We start from the raw sequence: 20177 nt of genomic DNA on the forward strand, positions 1-20177 counted from the left end.
AATTACATTGTACACAGAACAAAATACGAAATATGTAAACAGTCAAGAATAATTTAAATAATGAAGTACGGAATAAATAAAGAAGTATGTTTGAAATAAGGTAATGTTATGTAACGAAAGCAATGTATAACAAAATACTACTTAGTTTTTCTTTAATTTACAAGCTTTGCAAAACGTGAAAAAGATCAACACAAAACTTTCATTGCTTTATTGGTTCCTTAAATAGTAAATATATGTATAAAATGCACATTCCAAAATAGTATCGTTTTCTTCTTCAGTTAAATTCAATGTGTCTCTTTTTAAGAAAAGTTGTCAGATATTTTCTTGTCAAATATCTAAGTCGACTTTGCAATAATTCAAGTCCCCTTTGTAGATTTTTAGGTCAATATGTCAGACTATTATCTGACAAGTAGGGGGCAAAGTTTGGTGTTGTCTCACAGAATTCTTTAATTTTTTTAACTCATAAAAAATTGCATCTTGATTTAAAATTATATAATGAACAAAAGTATTTCCAAAAAACATTTTACCGATGTTTACTGAGTATGTACCGTAAATCTATTTGCATATCCTCTCTTGTGAAGAGTTGTCTCATTAGCAATCATACCACATCTTCTTTTTTATAATATCAATTAAGAAACGTTAAATAAAGAATATGGCAACGTATTGAATATATAATTTATAACGAGTTTTTTTTGTAATTTAACAAGTTTGGGGCAATTTATTATAAGTAAAAAATTATCAACATTTTAATTGATACATGTATGATGCAAGTAATGTTTGAATTTCCACTTTAGTCTTCGGACGATTTGTGTAAATATGTATTTTTGTTGTTGTTGAGTTGCTGTCTGATTGAAGTGTACTCAAATCAGGTTTTATTACAAAAATAATGTTATATTGAAAAAAGGAATGCATTTTAACGAGGTGAAATAAAAAAAAAAATATTGTAAATTCATATTTTAGGTATTCTTTTAATAAAATAGGTACGTTTCAAAAACACTAAAACGCAAACATACGTTGCCTATACATAGTGAACGTCAAAAACGTCAAATTAGCGATGCTGTGACATTTTGGTAGACCACCATGTGACCGCTTTATTTTGATGATTTGTACATTACTTTTTATTTTATATATATCGAAATGTTCGTTTTGCAAAAGAATTTGATATTATAGTTGATTTTTTTTAACAGTTGATGTTGTTTTCACTATTTTTTACGATTTGTAACAACTTGTCCATTATAATTCAATGAAAAAATGAGGACGCTAACATTGTGACATTTTGGTAGACACCCTTTCAACGCATCGATATTCGATACTTATCGATAAAAATATAATTAAAAGCATAGAATATTCTCTTTTTTATTTGGAATTTATCATACTGGTTTCAATTCTCCGTTCAAAAATGTATAACACATTATTTTTCATTGTTTTCTATAACCAACTCCGAAATTACTAACGTAAAACGTTGGTTTAAAGTTTTGTGACGGGAGACCTTTGGGGATTTATATACTAAGTATTTTTTGTTTAATGCTATAAATAAGATTACTGTCCGAATGAATACCGTTCAAATGTTATAGATTAGGACGCATGATACATTGTCTGACTAGATGAAATGTTTTGCACAGTTTTACTCAATATAGACAATTTATTTATAAAACAGTTTTTATTTAAAGTTGTTGTGACAGTGTACTCTGGGCTAGGTTTTTGGTAATGATGTCAATGTTTTCATGGGAATCGCTCGTTTACATTAGATTTTTTTGCTTTCAAAGAGTTTTTCATACTTGTTTTACGAAAGGATATGCATTATCATCAATTTGAGAACATAATCCTCTTGCTATAAATGCATTCTGATCTGTTATGCCGTAAGGGAGTTATATTTATCCTTGGTGTCTACTATCAATAATGACTTCTTACAAGACCTACTCTCTCCAAAAATTGCGTTATTTACGTTTTACACACATGTCGTCACAAGTCCTAACTTTCTTCTTTCAAATGGTAAAGCATTTTTATATTTTATGTACTTGTAAATACCCGAAAATAGGAGGAACACTCGAAGAACAACATTAGTATGTTACCCGTCTACACGAAAAATATAAGATTTTTCTTGTTAATATTCCGAAAATTGATCGACAAAACTAAATAAAAACCGATAAGCCATCTGTAACCCTAATTTCTTACATGCTTTAAAGATTTTGAACACAAATTAACACTTGATCTTTCCTGTATTTTTCTTATATAAAGCCGAATTTTAGTATCAGGTACGTGAAATCAGAAAACGTCACCAACATTGTGCGTAACGTCTGTGCAATTGAAGATTTCTTGCTATTGCGCAATACTGTGCAATTGAAGATTTCTTGCTATTGTGCAATACTGTGTAATTATACCCCACGCAACGAGTTGCGGAGGGTATAATGTTTTTGACCCGTCCGTCTGTCCGTCTGTCCGTCCGTCTATCCGTCCGTCCGTCTGTCCGTCTGTCCGTCCGTCAGTCCGTCAGTCCTGTTTCTTGTCATCGCAACTCCTCTCAAACCACACAACAGAATTTCACGAAACCTTTTTAGATAATCAGGACATACTATGTAGTTGTGCATATCGAAAGGAAATTACGATTCAATTTTTTTTCCAGGAGTTACGCCCCTTTGAACTTATTTGCCCAATATACTACTGCAACCTTTTGTCATCGCAACTCCTCTCAAACCACACAATAGAATTTCATGAAACCTTTTCAGATAATAAGGACATACTACGTAGATGTGCATATCGACAGGAAATTACGATTCAATTTTTTTTCCAGGAGTTACGCCCCTTTGAACTTATTTGCCCAATATACTACTGCAACCTTTTGTCATCGCAACTCCTCTCAAACCACACAATAGAATTTCATGAAACCTTTTCAGATAATAAGGACATACTACGTAGATGTGCATATCGACAGGAAATTACGATTCAATTTTTTTTCTAGGAGTTACACCCCTTTGAACTTATTTGCTTCAATAAACCTCTGCAACAGTTTGTCATCGCAACTCCTCTGAAACCACACAACAGAATTTCATGAAACTTTGTAGATAATAAGGACATACTACGTAAATGTGCATATCGACAGGAAATTATGATTCAATTTTTTTTCTAGGAGTTACGCCCCTTTGAACTTATTTACTTTAATGTACTACTGCAACAGTTTGTCATCTCAACTCCTCTGAAACCACACAACAAAATTTCATGAAACTTTGTAAATAATAAGGACATACTACGTAGATGTGCATATCGACAGTAAATTACGATTCAATTTTTTTTCCAGGAGTTACGCCCCATTGAACTTATTTGCCCAATTTACTACTGCAACCTTTTGTCATTGCAACTCCTCTCAAACCACACAATAGAATTTCATGAAACCTTTTCAGATAATAAGGACATACTACGTAGATGTGCATATCGACAGGAAATTACGATTCAATTTTTTTTCTAGGAGTTACGCCCCTTTGAACTTATTTGCTTCAATATACCTCTGTAACAGTTTGTCATCGCAACTCCTCTGAAACCACACAACAGAATTTCATGAAACTTTGTAGATAATAAGGACATACTATGTAGATGTGCATATCGACAGGAAATTATGATTCAATTTTTTTTTCTTATACAATTTTTTTTTCTTACAGTTATTTTATTTCTCCAGTGACAATGTGGGGACGTGGGGTATGTGAGCGTGCTCACTAAGGTTCTTTAATTGAAGATTTCTTGCTATTGCGCAATACTGTGCTATTATGCAATACTGTGTTGTTTCTTGCTATTGCCCAATATTGTGCTATTGTACAATACTGTGAAATTGCGCAATACAGTGCAATTGAAGATTTCTTGCTATTGCGCAATACTGTGCAATTGAAGATTACAAAAACTTTGAAGAAAAAAAATATGAACCCCAAAAAATTGAGAAAACCCCCCCCCCCCCCCCCCTTTTTGAGTAATTACCCCCAAACTCAATCCCAGCCTTCCCTTTGTGGTATGGAACCTTGTAGTACAATTTTAGAGAGATCCATACGCTTACACACCAGTTATTGTCTGGAAACTAGAAAAAATGCAATGAAGTTTATTAAACTAAAGTTATTGGCAAATTTCCAATGGAATTTATTAATAATAAAGTTTTTGGCAAATTTCCAATATACATAATTTAAAAGCAGTTTAGGTGAGATAAACAAAAAAGCTTCATCAGCAACATTTTATATTGGCAAATTTCCAATGAAGTTCATTAAACCAAAGTTATTGGCAAATTTCCAATGGAATTTATTAATAATAAAGTTTTTGGCAAATTTCCAATATACATAATTTAAAAGCAGTCTAGGTGAGATATTCAAATGAGTTTCAATTACCAACCTTACACTGCCTTTTAAATTGTGTTTTGTACTTAAGTAATTGTCCATTAACCCGGAAACCCTTTACCCCCCTTTTTTGCACCTTATTGCTTAACGGTTTGAGCCATAACTCCCAAAGACAATTCTTACCATCCCTTTGTGGTATTCCAATATCCAAAATCTAAATACATGGTTAGATTCAGCATATCAAAGAACCCCAAGAATTCAATTTTTGATGAAATCAAATAAAGTTCAATTTTGGACCCTTTAAACCTCAATGTGGACCAATTTGATAACCGGGCCCAAATATCAAAAATCTAAATACATGGTTAGATTCAGCATATCGAAGAACCCCATATATTCAATTTTTGTTGAAATCAAACAAAGTTTAATTTTGGACCCCGATTTGGACCAACTTGAAAACTGGGCCCATAATAAAAAAACTAAGTACATGTTTAGATTCAGCATATCAAAGAACCCCAAGAATTCAATTTTTGTTAAAATCAAACTAAGTTTAATTTTGGACCCTTTGGAACTTACTGTAGACCAATTTGAAAACGGGACCAAAAATTAAGAATCTAAATACACGGTTAGATTCGGCATATCAAAGAACCCCAATAGTTCAATTTTTGATGAAATCAAACAAAGTTTAATTTGGACCCTTTTGGCCCCTAATTCCTAAACTGTTGGGACCAAAACTCCCAAAATCAATCCCAACCTTCCTTTTGTGGTCGTAAACCTTGTGTTTAAATTTCATAGATTTCTATTCACTTATACTTAAGTTATTGTGCAAAAACCAAGAAAAATGCTTATTTGGGCCCTTTTTTAGCCCTTAATTCCTAAACTGTTGGGACCAAAACTCACTAAATCAATCCCAACCTTCCTTTTGTAGTCATAAACCTTGTGTTAAAATTTCATAGATTTCTTTTTACTTATACTAGAGTTATTGTGCGAAAACCAAGAAAAAGCTTATTGGGCCCTTTTTTGGCCCCTAATTCTTAAACTGTTGGGACCAAAACTCCCAAAATCAATCCCAACCTTTCTTTTGTGGTCATAAACCTTGTGTTCAAATTTCATAGATTTCTATTAACTTATACTTAAGTTATAGTGCGAAAACCAAATGTCTTCGGACGACGACGACGACGACGCCAACGTCATACCAATATACGACCGCAAAAATTTTGCGGTCGTATAAAAACTGAATTACAGGAGTCGGTTTCACAAAAATACTTACGACTAAGACCGTAAGTATACTGAATTGTTCATGACTTACGATCAATCTTAGTCGTAAGTTTTTTTTGTGAAACCAACTCCAGGCTCCTGACTTCGGACAGGCGAAGTCTGTAATATGAAGTTTTTACTATAAGTATCACATACATTTAACATTACCAATCATCCATGAAAATGAGGTCAGATAAACCATACCAAAGAGACACCTTATGTACAATCATTGCATACAGCAAATATTGTTTACATGTTGCTTGTAGTATCTGACTAACTGACAAAACCGTGAAAACTAAACATTGACCAATGAATAGTGAACACGTGTTCAATGTCATATGAAACCTGCCAGACAAACATGTACACCTAACAATCATTTAATACACCAACTATAATGGCCCTTTTTATGTCCCCGCGAAAAAATGTCGAGGGGCATATTAATTTACCCCTGTCCGTCCGTCTGTCTGTCCGTCCACCTGTCCGGATTATGATACATTGTTTGTCTGGCTATCTCTTCCTACAGTTTTGGAGGTACAACTTTAATATTTTTTTGGATGTTCATACACATAATGAAGGTGTTCATGGCCACAGAATTTTGATTTTTTTCAAATATTCTGAAAATGACAGGTAGTTGGACTTTTTAGTCATTTTTTGTTACTAGCTGTATAAAGAGATCATGGTTTGTCCGGCTATCTCCTCCTACAGTTTTGGAGATACAGCTTTAATATTTTGTAGGATATTCAAACACATAATGGAGTTGTGCATGGCTACAGGAGGGGGGGGGGGGGCATTGTCCATATCTAGTTACTTATAGTATCTGAAAAATAGACCAAAAAACAAAATAAAACATTGTTCAATGAACCGTGAAAAAAATTGTCAAGGTTAGATGAAAGCTGCCAACCGGTCATATTTGCCTAACAATCATTCCATACACCAAATAAATATATTTGACCTATTGCTTACAGTATCTACGTTATGGACCAAGAAAACTTAACCTTGATCATTGATCCATGAAATGAAGTTGAGGTCAGGTAAACCCTGTCTGAAGGACATGTCGTAAGACCTTGTAAGGAACCAATATACCAAATACAGTTATCCTATTACTCATAATAATGGAAATTCACTCAACACAAAAATAAAATGCTCTAGACGGCTCAGCTTGATACGACCGCAGAACCCTGAACAAGTATGGACACAACATTCAAGCTTAATACAGCTCTATATTTGGATTGTGTTTAAATTTGACACAGTATAGGTTTCTGAAACGGAAGGAATGTGGTCTATGAACTTAAACAAATTTGAAATTGGACATTTACCTGCATTTGCATTATGGTCCAATATCCAAAATCTGAATGCTTGGTTAGATTCAGCATATCAAAGAACCCATAGAATTAAATTTTGGTTAAAATCAAAACTAAGTTTAATTTTGGACCCTTTGGAGATCTTTGGAACATAATATGAACCAATTTGAAAACAAGACCCAAAATCAAAATTCTAAATACACAGTTACAAAATTTTATTTTGGACCTAAAATGACCTCAATGTGGACCAATTTTAAAACGGACCCAAAAATAAAAATAGTCTACATGGTTAGTTTTGGCATATTAAAGAAACTAAATAATTTAATTTTTTATGAAATCAAAGAGTTTAATTTTTGGACCCTTTTGACCTCAATGTGGACCAATTTAAAAACGGACCCCAATAATCCAAAATTGCAATAGCCAGTTTGATTCAGCATATTAAAGAACCCCACAAATTCAAGACTTTGAATTAAACCCCATTGAAATTGGTTAAGAAATAAGCAATTTATACAAAAGGTATTGTTTTTTGCCCATTTTTCCTTTAGAACGGTTTGCACCATAATCCCCAAAATCAATCGCAACCTTCCTTTTGAGGTATGGAACCTTGTGGTACAATTTGATAGAGATCCATAATCTTATACCAAAGTTATTGTCCTGAAACAAGAACAAGAGGCTCTCGAGAACCTGTGTCGCTCACCTGTATCTTTTGTGGTTTTGGAAATCATGTAAAATAAGGTTTAAATCATGATAAATAGTATAAGATACCCTAATAATGATTGAGGCCAAGTTTGGTTTAATTCGGCCCAGTAGTTAAATTAAAAGCAGGTCTTCCCACTAGTAACTAGACTTACAATAGTTACTGAAGACCCCTTATCATTTTTTAAAGTACAATTTTCCCTTAGACTTCTATAGTAAATCCCTTTGTTCTATTTTTAGCCATGGCGGCCATGTTGGCTGGATGACAGGGTCATCGGATACATTTTTCAATCAAGATACCCTATTGAAAATTGTGGCTAAGTTTAATTCTATTTGTCCCAGTAAATTCAGTGGAGAAGATTTTTGTAAAAGATTAAAAAAATGTACGCAAAAAAATGATAATAAAATGCTCCGCTGGGCGCAGCTTGATACGACCGCAGAGGTCGAACCCTGAACAGTTGGGGCATGTATGGATACAACATTCAAGCTTGATACAGCACTGAATTTGGATTGTGATTAAATATTTGACACAGCACAGGTTTCTGACACAGAATGAATGTGGTCTAAGAACTTAACAAATTTTAATTTACCTATTCAAACCATATCATTATTATTTGCTTTTATATATAAATCAGAAATAACCAATTTAAAATGGAAAATTTTTAAGAAAAAAAAATCCCCCCCCCAAATTTTTTAAACCCCCTTATGATTTATCACCCCCAAACTCAATCCCAGCCTTCTCTTTGTGGTATGGTACCTGCAGTACAATTTCAGAGAGATCCATACACTTGAACACAAGTAATTGTCTGGAAACTAGAAAAATGCTTGTTTTTTGGCCCCAAATTCCTAAACGTTTAGGGCAATTACCCCCAAACTCAAACCCATCTTTCCCTTTGTGATATGGAACCTTGTAGTACAATTTCATAAAGATCCATACACTTACACACAAGTTATTGTCCTGAAACTAGAAAAATGTTTGTTTTTTGCCCCTTTTTTGGCCCCTAATTCCTAAAATTTTGAGGCAATTGCCCCAAAAATCAATCCCAGCATTCCCTGTGTGATATGGAACCTTGTGGTACAATTTCAGAGAGATCCATACACTTGAACACAAGTTATTGTCTGGAAACTAGAAAAATGCTTATTTTTGGCCCCTTATTCCTAAACGTTTTGGGCAATTACCCCTAAACTCAAATCAGCCTTTCCTTTGTGGTATGGTACCTTGCAGTACAATTTCAGAGAGATTCATACACTTGAACACAAGTTATTGCCTGGAAACTAGAAAAATGCTTATTTTTGGCCCCTTTTTGGCCCATTATTCCTAAACGTTTTGGGCAATTACCCCCAAACTCAATTCCAGCTTTCCCATTGTGATATGGAACCGTGTAGTACAATTTCAGAAAGATCCATACACTTACACACAAGTTATTGTCATGAAACTAGAAAAATGGTTGTTTTTTGCCCCTTTTTTGGCCCCTAATTCCTAATATTTTGAGGCAATTACCCCAAAAATCAATCCCAGCATTCAATGTGTGATATGGAACATTGTGGTACAATTTCAGAGAGATCCATACACTTGAACACAAGTTATTGTCTGGAAACTAGAAAAAAGCTTATTTTTGGCCCCTTATTCCTAAACGTTTTGGGCAATTACCCCCAAACTCAATTCCAGCTTTCCCTTTGTGATATGGAACCTTGTAGTACAATTTCAGAAAGTCCATACACTTACACACAAGTTATTGTCATGAAACTAGAAAAATGCTTGTTTTTTGCCCCTGATTCCTAATATTTTGAGGCAATTACCCCCAAAACCAATCCCAGCATTCCCTGTGTGATATGGAACTTTGTGGTACAACGTCAGAGAGATCCATACACTAACACACAAGTTATGTCTGGAAGTTACAAAAATGCTTATTTTTGGCCCCTAATTCCTTAACTGTTGGTTCCATAACCCCAAAATCCATCCCAACCTTCCTTTTGTGGTATTGAACCTTGTGGTAAAATGTCATAGTGATCCATACACTTGAACACAAGTTATTGTCTGGAAACTAGAAAAATGCTTATTTTTGGCCCCTTATTCCTAAACGTTTTTGGCAATTTCATAGAGATCCATTCACTTAAACTAAAGTTAAAGTGCGAAAACCAATGTGTCTTCGGACGACGATGACGACGCCAACGTCATACCAATATACGACCACAAAAAAATTTTTGTGGTCGTATAAAAATTTGACTATAAAGGGCAATAACTCCTTAAGGGGTCAATTGAAAATTTTGGTCATATTGACTTATTTGTAGATCGTACTTTGCTGAACATTATTGCTGTTTACAGTTTATCTCTATCTATAATAATATTTAAGATAATAACCAAAAACTGCAAAATTTCCTTAAAATTACCAATATTCAGAGGCAGCAACCCAACGGGTTGTCTGATTCGTCTAAAAATTCCAGGGCAGATAGATCATAACCTGCTGATCATTTTACTCATGTCAGTTTTGCTCTAAATGCTTTAGTTTCAGAGATATAAGCGAAAGACTGCATTTTACCAATATGTTCTATTTTTAGCCATGTCTGCCATCTTGGTTGGCAGGCGAGGTCATCGGACACATTTTTTAAACAAGATACCCTAATGATGATGGTGGCCAAGTTTGGTTAAATTTTGCCTAGTAGTTTCAGAGGAGAAGATTTTTGTAAAAGTAAACGACAACGGACGCCAAGTGATGAGAAAAGCTCACTTGACCCTTCGAGCCAGGTGAGCTAAAATGCTTGTTTTTGACAGAGGGACAACGACAACAACATAATTTGCAGTTGTATAAAACTAAAAAATTTCAAGCAGTCAAGGACAATGGACACATAAAAGACAGATTGGTTGATGATTGTTGGTTCCTTAACGTCCAGTGGCAAATGTTTCATGCATATTCAGGAAGACATGAAAGACAGAAACTTCGTAACATAAAGTAAAATTTGTGTATAATGTATGAAGCATCAAAGTCATCTACCCACAGAATATAAAGCTAAATGCAAATAGTTTCAGCAGGGGAGACAAAAAAATAAGTCTTTATGGTAAATTTTACCCCAAATTATCACAGAAATCAATATTTAACACTGGGAACCAATTTTGAAAAGCATATCATAACATAACTCGTATATCAAATTTTGTGAAAACGTTTTCTCAAAATTTGTGATTTTTTTACAAATACCAAGTTTTCTACCACTTTTTCCCAAATTTTACATAAAACACAAGGGACCTTCCTTTTATATTTATTTCTATTTAGCACATTTTTTTTTTTTTTATAATTTTCATTAGAAATCATGTTTACTGTAAAAAATGCCAATTCCTGCCTTATATGCCCAAATATGGTCGAAAAAAAATGTCTTATTTTGATAAATTTTCTGTAATTTCTATTTTCTTTCTTGAAAGGTAATCTGACTTAGATCATTTTGTACCTGTAAGACCTTTTATTCACAATAATTGTGTTTTGTCCAAACTCATCTTCTAGACCTAAAAATTTTATAGTATTCTTATGAAACTTTACAATTACTTAGCATGGTATCTTAGTAGTATAAATGCCAAATTTTATTACATTCTGACAATTATTAAAAAAGTTTGGAATGTTTTTATATTAGCATATCTGTCTGCGGAACATGCGTTTTGCAAAGTTTTAAGAATTCAGTCAAAATTTTATTCAGAAAATATTTGTTTAGTAATTTTTTACCAAAATATGCCTTGATCCAGTAAACATAACTTGTATTTAGTTGTAATGAGACAACTGTTAAAGCAAACTGCACTTTATGTGCCAGTTTTTTTTCATATTTATATATCTCTGATTCTCAAGTCAAAATTGGTCAATATGATAAGGGTACAGCCATAAAAAGCATAATTGTGGGTAAATTAACACAGAAAAGTTTATTTATTTTCATCTTTCTATCCTCTCTATTGGTTATTTACTTCTAAACAACTAAAAGTAATTTAGAATTGACACTTTTGAACTTTTAAGAAATTTTACTTTACATAGTTTTAAATGTGTTTGTATGTCATGTTATGTCCCAGGATCAAACCAGTTTTGGAAAAACTTATTGAAATTGCATTTATAAGGTACCCTCATTGATTCAATAAAGTAATGTGGTGCATTCTCACATTATTTTTTTTTATAATTTCCAAAATTGGTTTTTCCCATGAAATATAAAATCTAATCCTTCTGAAACACTAATTAACTTTCTGACGCACTTATCTTTCATACTGACGCTTCTGGGTCAAAGATTGGTCTCATGGGACTATTAAATTATCATTTTCCTCCAAAATCTTGAAGGTAGACTGATATAAATAGATAGATACTTGTGAATTAATTAAGACTTGAAGTTATTTATAACTTGTAACCAAAATCAATTACATATGTTCCTTCAATAAGTGTTATTACTATTTTTTTCAAAAATGTATAAAATAACTTATTCAAGTAATATTTTTGTCATTATTTTTAAAGTAACCCTTTATCTCTATACTCCTCTCAAATCTAATAAATTCTTTATTTTAAATGCAAATTCCTGCCTTATATGCCCAAATATGGTCAAAATGTCTTATTTTGATAAATTTTCTGTAATTTCTATTTTCTTTCTTGAAAGGTAATCTGACTTAGATCATTTTGTACCTGTAAGACCTTTTATTCACAATAATTGAGTTTTCTCCAAACTCATCTCCTAGGCCTCAGACCACAATTATTCTTCCCATTGGTTACAATGCATTTTTTGGTAAAAGTCTAAGTGAATTAAAAAAATTGTACCGCTTCAAACATGAAATAAATTTACTTGCTTATAGACCATTATTATTTGAATAAAATATGCTTGTCCCAGGACAATCCATCAGTGCTTTTCCTTTTGAGAGTCATATTAAGATGCCAATGGTAGAATTTGAATCTTGAATCTTAGGCCACAGACCACAATTAATTCCTCTATAAGTTCTTTATAACGTTTTGTCTAATTAAAAAAAATTACCTTTATTTTTTTGTCAAATCATTTGTGTGTGTAATGTACAGTACAAGTCCAAAAATATATCCAAGTTTCAGAAAAATTGAACGTTTACATCTTACAAATTTAGATAATACACATCCATACCCCTATGGACAAGTCAAGAGATGTTCCGAAAACTGTAAATATTACCTTTTTGCACCTGGCCTAATCACTCTTTCCATATCAAAATCAGTTAAAATTAAACATAAAAAAATTTATTTCAGCTCTCTTCTTTCATTTCCACCTTAAAAACTAAGAAATGTATGAGAAAAGGAAAGAAAAAAAATAAAGAAAAAATACACTTTAAAAGGGAACTATATCAACGAAAAGTGGGGTCATTAATTGTGGTCTTGGGCCTATTAGACCCTTTTTCTTCAATATAACACCCCGAAAAATGGCACGCATTAAGCTTATTCTATATCGAACTAGCATACTATATATCAAATCAATCCGACAAGTTTTATGACAGTTCTGATAGTTTTAATAACACTACCCTCATGTTGATAATTCTAGGTATTTTCTGGCATGAAACTTTCAAAACATGTAACTACTAGGAAAAGTAAAAGTTTAATAACTTTCTTGTTAAACATGATATCTTTAAAAAATAAAACGTCTATAGTAGCTGAATGGTTAAATTTCTAGAATCTGAAAGAAAATTTATCAAACATTATGTTTTTTCAATTGAATTTTTTTTTTTTCTTAAATTCTTGTAAATTAAGTTAATATACCAACACTGAATATAAATAAAATTCCATTATAAATATTTAAAAAGAAAATTCACTTTCAAAACTTATCTTAAAAAATTGCTTATCTTATCTGTAATAAGTAAAATATAACATAAACACTAATTAGACACATTTCACAGGTACTTGAGGTACCAATATTCATGTGTAACATCAGGTCAGATTACATGTAAAGAAAATTTCAAACTAGTGTAATTTCTTTATTCCTTGAAATATTACTCTGAAATAAACTTTGTAGTGAAGTTTTCTGTTTTGTTTATTTTTATAGATAAACAGATTTTAATTTTGTAACAGATTTCTGTAAGAAAAATAGTTATTAAAAAATATATTGCATTTTCATAAAAAAATTATTTAAAAAATTAATAAAAAAAATAAATATGCTTCTTTGTTGAATTAATCTCTTAATAAATGATAAAGTAACATATTTAAATAGATTTGGATAAAACAATCTTTATCTGGACCCCTAATAATAGATTAATTGGCTTAGATGGATACTGCTAAGGAAACTCTGTTTATTCAGAGTTGCCTCTGAAGGTGGTCTCTTGAAATCCACACCACAGACTGCATCAAAGGAAAAAATGTACATCAAAGCAGATATCATACAATGCTTGATTATAAATATAAGGATGTCCAAAGTATATGCTATCAGTCCAAGCTGCGATATTACGGATCCAGTTAAATTTTCAAAATGTTCACTAAAGATTATACCCCATATAACAAAGGCAAGAAGATGTCAAAGAAAGACAACTCTCCAAGAAATCCTGGATGGTTCCCTGTTGGCACAAGTGGTAGAAGCAGAAGCCGGACGTCAATACAGATCCCTGATTCAGCTAGTGCAAGTACTTCCTATGTGCAGCAAACTTTACAATCTCCTGACTGTGAAGAGACGACTGGTCACATCTGTAATCTTCGACTGCAAGCGAATGCTGACCTGAAAAAAGAAGAAAACATAGCATTACATTTTGGTATGAGATGGATGGACAGTCAACTGACACTCAGCTTGTACAACACTACTTTTGATAAACACCAAGTGAACTCACCCTCCTGTCCTAAGTTTAATGTCGACTATCAGCAACAGAAAAAGTGGGGAACTTGCTGGCAGTATACCCTGAAATGCATAACCTGTGGTTTTATTGGAGACAGAATGAAGATGTATAAAGAAATAGCTAATGGCAAACCAGGACCCAACCCAGGACAACCAAATGTAGCCCTTGCATCCGCTTTGCAGGATTGCCCAATTGGAAATACCACGATGCAGCAACTACTTGCAGGAGTGGACACACCACCACCATGTCGAAGCAGTATGCAACGCACATCTAACAGAGTAGCAGCTGAAATGGTCAAACTCAATAAAACAGACATGGCACAGAAACTTGAACAAGTCAAAGAAGTCAACAGAAAGAGAGGTGTACCAGAAAATGAAATTAACATAACTGTGGATGCTCGATACAACAGCAACACAATTGTTAGTAAAAAGAAGCCCGGTCAGAATGCCACTCAAGTATTCGCACTTGGTATTGAAACAATGACAGACAGAAAGTTTATTGTAGCTGCTGTTGTGCAGAATAAGATGTGTTGGAAAGGGGCTTGGCTTAGAGGTAAAGGCTTTCCAATAGAATGTCCAGGCCATGAAGACTGTACAGCAAATTTAAACAGAGCTGCTTCCCTGTCAGAGTATGAGCTGGGAAAAGAGATTGGAAACCAGCTAGGACTACAGAAATTTCTTGTAAGGTATGTGACCACAGATGGAGATGGACGTTCAGCTAGAGGTATTGAAGATGCCATTAAAGCTCTCGAACCAATGTGGAAGGTAGAAAGACTGGCAGATCCAGTACATTTGGGACAGTCTCAATTCAGGGCCTCTAATCGAGCTCAATACAGTACGGGAATGTTTCATGGAAAACAAAAGAGGAAAATGGACAACTGAAGACAGTGTTTAGCAAAGATCTCAAGTGCAGATGCTCCATGATAATAAATAAACTGATGGAAAAGTACGACAAAAACATTGATGAAATAAGTAAAGACTTACCAAAAGTTCTAGATGCAACTCTTCGCTGCTATGATGGTGACTGCACCCTGTGTCAGGAAAATTCCATTGTCTGCAAAGGTGATGCTGCACTTAACTGGTGGAGTCGTTCATCTTACTTGTCCACATACCAAATCACTGCCCTGCAAATGGATAAAACAGACAAATTTTAACTACAAGAAATCCTGAAAATGAAATTAACTAAAGCAGCTGTTGAAAGTATGAAACTGTATGACAACACAAACAAAAATGAAGGAGTACATAGAGCACTGAGTGTAAATTTGCCCAAAAATGTAATTTACTCCAAAAATATAGAAGGACGACTTGCTTCAGGAGTACATAGAAATAACAACATGCCGCGAACCTCGACCCAACTGAAAATACGAATCTAGGAGTAGACCTTTCAGAACGAAGTAAACTTCACCGGAAGAAAATGGACACTGACTTTAAATACAACCAGGATTATATACTTAGACCAGCGGTTCAAGAAAGGAGATTAAAGCAGAATGCAGAAAAGCTAGCTGAGCACAAGACATGGAGAGAAATGAATAAAAAGCATGACCATTACAGCAAAGGTCAATTAGATCCACAGCCTGCCTTACAGTTCCACGACAGCTACTGCAAACCAAAGCTTCCCAGACCTGCTGCAGACTGAGATACCAGCTGATCCACCAATAGATCAACAGCAAACAGAATCATAAAAGGTCCTTTTTAGGACCACCCAAATATTAAAAAAAAAATCTAAAGTTGTTGTACATCAGTTCTAAAATTTCTTTTCTTTTACTCTCTCATTCTGATATCAATTTTTTGCCAGCCCTAGAATAATAATAAAGATAAATGTAACCAATTAATATTTTACCCAAATTATTATTGTCCATTTTTAACTCCACTCTGCACGGAGGGGTGGCCCAAGCAGGAACGGGTTGAAACGCATGACTGTCGGCTGTTGTTGAAGCCATGAGGTTCCAACGACAGATGTTCGACAGTGATGCATTTCGAATTGTGGCACAGATGCGAAACATCAAAAGTTTTATCAATAAAAGTATTCTGATGATGCACCATGTAGGCAAGCCTGTGCAAATGCATTTGTCTCCACCCTCTGGCATCTGGAAATTTACAATTAATAACCCCATATTTGCCATTAGGTGTACATAAACCTGTCCAAATTTGACGCTGCCCATTATAGCCAGGTGCAGAGCTATCATTCAGTTTTAGTCTATATTTTTGAAAAAATGCATCCATTTTGAAGAAATAATCTTTAGAAAGACATTAGAGTAGTAATATATTCTAAAAATAAAAAAACAGTATTGACAGAAAGGGCTGAAACAGGGGGTCAAAGGGCTTTCAGTGCATCAAAATGTCCAAAAATGGCCAAAAATGCACATTATCACAGAATCATGATTTATTTAAGTTAAAATTACAATAAACAAATATTATTTATCATTTGAAGTGACTTTCTGCCAACAAAGTTGGTCCATTCTTTATTTTCAAGATTTTGGGTATCAGCCTCTTAGGCCACGGACCACAATTAATTCCTCTATTAGTTCTTTATAACGTTTTGTCTAATTAAAAAAAAATTACCTGTTTTTTTTTTGTCAAATCTTTTGTGTGTGTAATGTACAGTACAAGTCCAAAACTATATCCAAGTTTCAGAAAAATTGAACGTTTACATCTTACAAATTTAGCCAATACACATCCATACCCCTATGGACAAGTCAAGAGATGTTCCGAAAACTGTAAATATTACCTTTTAGCACCTGGCCTAATCACTCTTTCCATATCAAAATCAGTTAAAATAAAACATCCAAAAATTCATTTCAGCTCTCTTCTTTCATTTCCACCTTATAAAAACTAAGAAATGTATGAGAAAAGGAAAGAAAAAAAATAAAGAAAAAATACACTTTAATTAAAGGGAACTATATTCGTGAACAACGAAAAGTGGGGTCATTAATGTGGGGTCATTAATTGTGGTCTTGGGCCTAATAAATGACGAAGGCTAATTTCTACCCTACTTTCATTTTGGCCGAATCACTACTTTCACTTTCAACAATAAATTTTTTCCACATGTTTTACTTATTTCAATATATATGCAACTGTTAGGACCACTTCAATAGTAAACATTTCAAAGAAAACAGTAGTCAGAATACTTAGGAAGAAATACCCCATATAATAATTGGGAACTACATTCCTAGACCACGAACAAAGGGGATTAATTGTGGTCTGAAGCCTATAAATGTTAAATTTCGATCTCCTATAAAGGAGGTGAAAAAAGTAAAAATATTTGCATATTTGAGTCTCGAGGTCGCAAAATCTCTCGTAACTTGACGTCCATTTGAAAATAAAAGTAAAAATGTCTGAATCGATGGGTCACTGTGAAAACTGTCTAAATAAGAGAAAATAAAGGGTGGCAGGTAGGTGAAACTTACATAAATGAAGAGATGAATGAAAAATGAACAAATTGATACCCGATTTATATAATTCCAAGGCCGTCCATTGGCACCAGAAGCGACGAAGCAGCGCATCTATTTTGGACGGGCAAATATCCACTTTTTGATATGGGACGAGCTCTGACGTCCCACGGCCCCAGCTTGTCTGGCAAAACAGCCGTTGGACGTCAGAGTAATCTCGGACTAGGTTTTGGCATATAATAGGGTTTTCTTTTGAATGTATTGGGTTTTAGAACGCTGCAATGGGCAATTGCATTGGGTTTTTAATTATTTTTATTGCGTGATCACGCAAATACGCAGCTTATCTGGAGCTCTGATGAGGTGAAATAAGACACCTAGTCTTATTTGACATATTTATATAATTTAAACTATCATAAAAAAATATTTAGACTGCACAGGATTTCCTGGTTTTTGAAGTATTTAAAGGAACTCATTACTAAACATGTTCATTGTTGAAGACTCTACATCGACTGTCAAGATAAAGAACAGGAATAAAAGCCCTCTTCATTGATAATTTGTATTTTTTCCTTGTATTTTGTGAGGTTTTGTCCCATGTACATTTACTCCATATCCCTTTATTTTCTATAAAAGACACAAATAAAAAATATAAGATAATTTTATTATAGGACAATAATTAAAATATAATATATATATATACACATGTACATGTATGGTTGTATCCTACTACTAGAAATTCACAAAAAAATAATGTAACTTCAAACAACCAAATTATTACATGCATTATAAAAAAAACATACGATCACTTTAAGATGGATTGATACCATTTGATTTAGCATCTTGCAAATTTGTAAATTGATTTTTGATGTGAATGACCAAATAAATTTAAAACGACAAAAAAAGTAGAAAAAAAAAAACAATAACCTTACTTTAAAGAAATTCGTATACATGTATAGCAAAATAATTGCATTCATGCATAAACATTTAAAAGACCTCTTTTTCAGGGGAGAAAAATGGCGGAAGAATTGGAAATTTAAAAAAAAAAAGATTTCTTTCTTCTCAAAAAGTACCCAATCTAGCTTGTAAGAAATAAAAAAAAAATTACCAAAAATACAGTATGCATGTATTTGTGTATTAGCAATATTATTTCATGTAAAATTTGATTCCCCTTCTATTCAGCCCCTTTTTGATATATCCATATTCTCAATTTTTTTCAGATAATGAACCATTAGTAGCTAGACTAAAAACAACACGAAAAGTGGTGACAGAGAGTATGCGTCATGGGTTGATGTTTGAGGCTGTGGCTGCTGATTCCTATGCCAAAGTAAGGATATAAAATAATTTCGTAATCTCAAAACTATTATATCATATTCTTTGATTTTAGCCCTTTCAAATCATGGTATTTCGTAAAAAAAAATAATATGAGATTCATTCATTTCCTTATAATAAATTCAACATAGTTTTTGTCAAATGCTTTTAATAAATAAGCATGATGTTATAGTCAAAGACAGTTTCTATTTATCAAAAATTAACTTAAACCCTTGATCAATCAGAAATGACTGTACATCAAATGTTTGTCATAATTAAATGAATTAACTTTTCCAGTTACAGAATGAAAATGTGAATATTTTCCCCAGTGATATCATTGTCAGCCCATTCTCACCTTGGTTGGCAGCTAGTACTGATAGGAAAGTGTACAACCCAGCCATGTTGCCACCATATGGATTGCTAGAAATAAAATGTCCAGTGAAGCCTCTGGTAGACTCTTTATTTGAGAAAGAATGATAATTGAAACCTAACTTTAAAAAAAAATCACAATTATTATCATCAAGTCATTATGCAACTTGCTGTTACAGGACTTAAGTGGTGCCATTTGTATGTTTGGAGGGCTGATGAACAGCATCTGGAGACAATTGAGTTTGATGATGAAGAGTGGGGAAGGATAAAAACAAAACAAAACTTGATTTATTTTATTTTAATTATTTCTTGGATTAATCAGAATTATGAATATTGCTTAAGGTGGTACCAAACACCTTGACTAAAATAAATTGGCTCGTTTAATTCTAATAACGTTTTGACAAAATATTTACTATTACCATTTGACAAAAATATAAAAATTTCAAAAAACTTGAACCAAACACTTTCTTTTAAAATTTTCATTGGATATATAGCAGTTTGACAAACACTAATTTCGATCGTTGAGAAGCTATATTTCCTTAACGATACAATGTGATTAAAACATTTAGCTGATTTTACAGAGTTATCTCCCTGTAGTGTTAGGTACCACCTTAAATTTCTTTTGAATAGTCATTGTGATCAAAAGGTGAGAAAAAAAAAACAGTTATGATAATGTTTACCTTCAGTGTACAGTATCATAGAAGTATATTTTAACTACAGAAAAAGATAAAAGTGTTTAAGATCTATTTTTTTTTATTGTTATTGGT

General features: G+C 33.0%; 2 protein-coding genes across 2 annotated transcripts in view; both read left to right on the plus strand.

The window, feature by feature from the left end:
- Positions 1–20177, plus strand: part of LOC127710864 (perlucin-like protein) — a 378664-nt gene that overhangs the window by 20541 nt on the left and 337946 nt on the right. The gene's annotated exons all lie outside the window — the stretch shown is intronic.
- LOC127711940 (uncharacterized) lies at positions 14555–15229 on the plus strand. The gene has a single exon (XM_052218096.1). It carries the CDS (start codon positions 14555–14557, stop codon positions 15227–15229), a length of 675 nt encoding a protein of 224 aa, XP_052074056.1.

Source organism: Mytilus californianus, unplaced genomic scaffold (assembly GCF_021869535.1).
Source record: "Mytilus californianus isolate M0D057914Y unplaced genomic scaffold, xbMytCali1.0.p SCAF_8, whole genome shotgun sequence".
NCBI lineage: Eukaryota > Metazoa > Mollusca > Bivalvia > Mytilida > Mytilidae > Mytilus > Mytilus californianus.